This window comes from Notolepis coatsorum (genome assembly GCF_963971535.1).
Source record: "Notolepis coatsorum genome assembly, chromosome: 1".
In the NCBI taxonomy this organism is placed as follows: Eukaryota; Metazoa; Chordata; class Actinopteri; order Aulopiformes; family Paralepididae; genus Notolepis; species Notolepis coatsorum.
Window position 1 is genome coordinate 96,462,642 of NC_140165.1, and position 6,130 is coordinate 96,468,771.

The window sequence follows — 6,130 nt, forward strand, 5'->3', positions numbered from 1 at the left end:
AAAATAAACATATGAAGCTAAATACTCTGCTCTCACATTGTAGCTTCCTGGGGGCTTGTTCAGAGGAGGCTGCAGGTAGACGTGCTGCAGGTAGAGGTGCAGATAATTAGGTTGCTGTTTATCATAATGAAGCTAAATACTCTGCTCTCACATTGTAGCTTCATGAGGGCTTGTTCAGAGGAGGCTGCAGGTAGCGGTGCAGCGGAGGCAGGCTGGGCTGGTGCAGAGGAGGAAGAGAAGAGGAGAAGATCTTTGATCCTCCTTGCTTCCTCAGCGGGGTCCTGCCGTAGATGTCCAGATGGACCCTTCCTGAAAGAGACATCCTTCCTTCCAGGGAACTTCTTCATTATTGCCTGTACAAAGCAAAACATCATGCATATTATAATTAAAATCACGTCACGTCTCAGTCCAGCCCCTGTACACTTGCCCACTAGTCTGACTGTCCTGATATGATTATGATGTGTGTGCCTGCCTATACAGTGCATATATACATGTATGGGCTTTTATTTGTCCCTGTACACTGTTTTTATTTTTTATATTATATAGATGCATGAATGCCTAGTGAAGTGAATGTACAGAATATGTTTTAAATTGTTTTTAGATTAGCTTTAATGTCCTTCTATTTTTCTGTTTCTTTCTGGCTTAAACATCTAGCCCAGGTACTACAACTGAAAACTAGCAACCCTGCTAATGTTGGCATATTTACAGTTCTTTTTATTTGTATTCATTTATAAATGTTGATTGATATGCACTGTCCCTGATCAAATAAACTGAGTAAAAAAATAAAAGCATAGCAGATATAGTGAGATAGATAGATATGAGGACACAATGTATTGATCATGTAACAGCTAATAATATAATACAATTTAACTTTGCAAACTCCCATCTTACATGGTAACGTTATATGATAGATCTGCTGTAGCAGATACTGTGTCTTTCTTTATTCATTCTAAATGTACACTACGGACAAAAAAATAAACTGAAAACTAGCAACCCTGCTAATGTTGGCATATTTACAGTTTTTAATTTGTATTCATTTATAAATGTATAACTGTTGATTGATATGCACTGTCCCTGATCAAATAAACGGAGTAAAAAATAAAAGCATTGCAGATAGACAGTGAGATAGATGATAGGACACGACTCAGTCAGCTTCACCGAGTACATCCAACTGTTGAAACTGCCAACACAAACTCAAAAACAGAACCTATTGGTAAACAAACGTATTGTTGAAAATATACAATATGACTGCTGTTGTGACATTGTTGGGATCTTATACTGTAGTTTACATTTGAGAAAAAACGAACTCAGTCACTCGGTAAATCAATTCAATTGGAGTCTCTTTAAACAGCGGCAACACAAACCCAATAACCTATTGGTAAACAAACGTATTGTTGAAAATATACAATATGACTGCTGTTGTGACAGTGTTTAGGAATCGGATCTTATTTAGTAGTTTAAACTCACCTTCAACGCTACTTTCTCCAGCTCTGCAAAACGGATCTCTTCTTCTGTTCTTCTCCTCCTAAATGTGGATACAGCAGCGCAGCATCCACAAACTCGCAACAGCGCCACATATGGCCAAAATAATACATGGTTTTGTAAACAGGGAGTGGATGGTCGTTAAGGGAATGGATCGATGTTAAGAGCGAGTGAATGGACGTTAAGGCCAACTACTCCAGGGTGCTGCGCGGCTGAGCACTACCGCTGCGCCACTGTGCCAGATGGGATAAATTCATTGTTTATACATTAATGAACGAGAGACCCGTGTTGCGTTGTTAAAATAACCACATAATGTGTACATCGCACCGAGCGAGCGCCACGGTATATAACGTGCATTATTTAGGACAAAGTGAATTTAGTATCAGCATTTTGGGTCTATTTTACATTTCAAAAGCCCCCTCTGGAAGAATGGAGCACAAAAACGTAATTCAGAATGGTATAATGCAGATCGTAGACTGTGGGAATAATTTCAGGAAACGGGCTGTCATTTCTTTGCGGGGGCGTGGCGATGGTTCATCCGGCTAACTTGAACTTAAACCCTGCTCTCGACCAGGCTCAAACTTTTTGATCTGTTGTCATGGTGATTTAGACAATCCAGCTTCGGGGAACAGGAAGGTCCGGCTTAAGTCAGACTTGACCGAAAGTTATCCGGCTAACTCAGTTATCCAGGTACGGGGAACGGGGCCCAGTGGAACCAAAGTATTTGTATAAGTAATTGGTGGTTGTCGTCTCCTGTGGCCTGACTGATAGGGTTGCAGCCCGTAACCAATAAGAGCACTTCCGGGCTAGCAGGAGCGTGGCGTCGTAACCGGTGGTTAGCCTATAGCCACCGGAAGCGTCACATGGCTAGCTGCTGCCCTAGCTTTGCTGGGGGGGGTTAATCTTGTTGACTGTGGGTGAATTGGTTCGTCTCTCGGGGCGAGAGACTTAGTAGGGAGGGGGTAGTGTAGCGACCTGGGGATTTGGGTCGGTTGGTCAGTTGAGCTATCACTCAACACTCCGCCATCCCGGCGCTGGCGGCGTCCCTATTGGACGCACCAGCCGCGGGTTGAGAGAGTCAAAAGTGCATGGGCTGACTTGGGGAGGTATAAGTGGGTGGGGCACCCAGCATGCACTCTCTCGGGGCATGGGAAATGGTAGCAATGAGTCTGATACTGCAACCTGTAATGGAGAACTGTGTGAATAAATAAGTGAACTGAGAAATACATCTGCCTCGAGAGTCGTTGATAATATTTGAAACCACGAACGTTACAGTATGTTTAAAGTTGATACATTGAGGCATGGTAGTATTTCACTTTATATTATAGCAGTATCCGTTTTTAACATTACAATTAGTGTCTGACACTATAGACACATGTTAAAAGTCAAAGTCAACTTTGTCATTTTCCAATTTGTGCAAGACATACAGAAAAATTCAATTACGTGCCCCCCTTCCCACGGTGTATATAGTGTAATATTCCGCGTATTGTCACTCTTAGTGTCTAATAAGGAATGATAGAATCGGGCGACTGCTTACTGGGTTACCGTTTATTGTCACGTCCCGGGCAGCAATGACAACACGTAGAACAGTGCCTGCATATCAAATGACTGGAATACGTAACACGTCATCACGTACGCATCATTGCTGTGCTGTGGTAGGCTATGGGCTACACAGGTATATCCCTAGGATATTACATCTCCCTTTCTAAGATGAACTCACAGTGGCAACTTAGAATCCTGAACATTACCATACAATATACTGTACCGTTTGTTCTACATTCACACACCTGTGCAACATATCTGTACTTGAACAACATTAGTATAAACGGTCTCAAAACACGTCAATTATTATAATAATTACAATACTTCCTTTCTCTTAAATTTTTTTTAACATGCATTTCAATTTCACGTGGCTGTAATGATTCAGGGTCCACTGAGTAGGGTCTTAGAATCTTAAATGTCAAGCTTGACTCTTGGCTTAACGATGCAACCAGATCTGGTAGTGATGCACCTAGAATGTTCATCTGGGCCCTCAGGTGGACATTCCGGTGATGCCATCTCAGGCTGCTGGGGCTGGGTGTTGGCCTCCTGTGCCATTGTTCGTTGGGTACCTCCGTCTGTCCCTTTTGTCTGTAACAGGTGACGTCGATTACGCCTGTATTCCTGACCTTCATCAGTACGAACGTGGTAGGACCTTTCAGGGCCTGCTGGTTGAATGACAGTGGCGGGCTTCCATTGTCCATTACTCTGTTGGAAACGGACGGCGTCTCCATCTTGCAGAGTTGGCAGCGGTCTTGCAGTCCGATCATAGTACTGCTTCTGTCTATGTTGACATAGTTCTCTCTTGGCGCGCACTGTGCTCTGGTTTACAACCTGTGGTCGTAACTGCTGACTTGTGGTGGGGAGGATTGAGCGTAGGCGTCTGCTCATGAGTAGTTGTGCGGGTGACTTGAGGTTGTCAACTGGTGTATTTCTGTATTCTAGCAGACTCAAGTATGGGTCCTTGTTGTCTACTCTAGCCTTCTCTAACAGTGACTTTGCAATCTGGACTCCCTTTTCTGCGAGGCCATTGCTCTGGGCGTAAGTAGGGCTGCTAGTTACATGGGTAAAGTCCCAGTCCTGTGCGAATGTCTTAAATTCACTGGAGCTATAGCATGGGCCATTGTCACTGACTACGGTCTCTGGTATGCCTAGCCTTGCAAACTGGGATTTGAGCATTCGTACGACGGCTGATGTAGTGGTGCTGCGTAGTTTGTCTACCTTCCCACCCTCCAGAACATTTACATCAAGCGGTGCAAGGGGAAGGCTAAGAGAATTATTAAGGACTCGAGCCACCCGAACAACTGCCTCTTTGAACTGCTGCGGTCAGGCAAGCGATACCGGAGTCTTAAGGCGAGCACAGAAAGACTCAGAAGAAGCTTCTATCCCCAGGCCATCAGGCTGCTAAACGAACAATAATCGCTAAACGAACAATAATCACTATGCAACAACCATCAAATGCACACAGCACACACACCCACACGCACACACTCACTCAAACAAACAACACACTGCAGCACCCACTCTCCACACTTTAGATCACACAAACACACTTACACTTTATATTTATTGATAAAGGATTTGCACTACAACTCGTACACCTACTGTGAATTGTACCTAAATTGCACCTCGTCCCATTTCTCCATTTCTGCCTTGCACTATATAGTATTGTATATTAGTACACTGCACAGTATTGTATATTGTATGGTAACTACGTCTATTCTGCATCGAACATTGTACATATGTCTAAACTGAACACTGTGACCTCTTTTTTTACTTCTAATTTTACTATGTTTTTATTTCATACTTATCTTGTCTTGCACAGTCTCTGGAGCGCAACAGTAAGAAGCATTTTGTACAAAAGTATTCTGTACTTCTGTATGACAACTATTAAAGAAACTTGAAACTTGAAAACTACCTCAATATACCTGCTATAATAGTCTACTGTGACTATGTAGTCCTCTCCATGTAATGTAAAGAGGTCTGTGGCGACGGTCTGCCATGGTCGGTCAGGTATCTGGTGAGATATCATTGGCTCTTTGGGGTTGGAGTTACGATACTGTTGACAGGTGCTACATGAGCCTACCATTTCCTCTATCTGTCTACCCATTCCAGGCCAAAATAACACATCCCTCGCCCTCTCTTTAGACTTTTCTATACCCTTGTGGCCTGTGTGTATGCGTGTTAACATGTCCTGCCTCAGCGTGTGTGGCACGATAATCTTCTCACCCTTAAAGAGGACGTCATCCATCACTGTGATCTCGTCCCTGTGGTTCCAGTAGTCAGCAACACTGGGTGGACAAGTCTTTCGTGTCTCAGGCCATCCTGACTCGCAGATCTGTCTCAGAGTGATGAGCTGTTGGTCTTGGGTGGTGGCTGCTCTGATCTCAGTCATTTTGTTGTCGCTCACTGGCAGGGTGCTCAGGACTGTGTGTACTTGTGTGTCCATACCCTCACTCAGTGTGCGCCGCGGTCGTGGTAGGTGATAGACTTTCTCGACAGGGTGTCTGCTACTGGAATGTCTTTCCCTGGGCGGTGCATGATGACGATGTCATACCTTTGGAGTTGCAGTATCATGCGTTGCAGGCGCGGCGGCGCAACGGCGAGCGATTTTCTGAGGATCACTTCGAGTGGCTTGTGGTCTGACTCTACCACTACCTGTCGGCCATACAGGTACTGGTGGAACCTCTTACATCCGAAAAGGACAGCGTACAGCTCTTTTTCTATTTGCGCATAGTTCTCTTCGGTCTTGTTCAGAGCTTTTGAGGCGTACGCGACTGGCTTACCGTCCTGCAGTAAGACTGCGCCTAGTCCACTTTTTGAGGCGTCGACCTGGAGTCTCACAGGTTTGGTGTGGTCGAAGTATGTGAGGACGGGGCCTGGCTCACGGGTTATGAGTTCTTTCATCTGTTGGAACGCTTGGTCATGCACAGGGTCCCACTGGAATTCACTGCTTTCCTTCACGAGTTGGCGCAGTGGCGCGTTCACGTCAGACAGTCCTGGAGCAAACTTGGAGAGGTATGTGACCATTCCCAGGATCGTTTCCAACTCAGCCTTGTTCTTCGGCAGCTCCATTTCTCTGATCGCTTTGACCTTGTCTGGGTCTGGT

The 6,130-nt window shown here is 44.8% G+C and overlaps 1 protein-coding gene across 1 annotated transcript in view; it reads right to left on the reverse strand.

The window, feature by feature from the left end:
- The window catches only part of spag17 (sperm associated antigen 17), a gene marked incomplete at both ends in the record, with an annotated part of 169,923 nt that extends 164,507 nt beyond the window's left edge, over nt 1-5,416 (reverse strand). The window contains one exon of the mRNA XM_084332990.1: nt 5,251-5,416. Coding sequence (XP_084189116.1) covers nt 5,251-5,416 — 166 coding nt within the window. The remainder of the gene's footprint in view (nt 1-5,250) is intronic.
- Between the last annotated feature and the right edge of the window lie 714 nt (nt 5,417-6,130).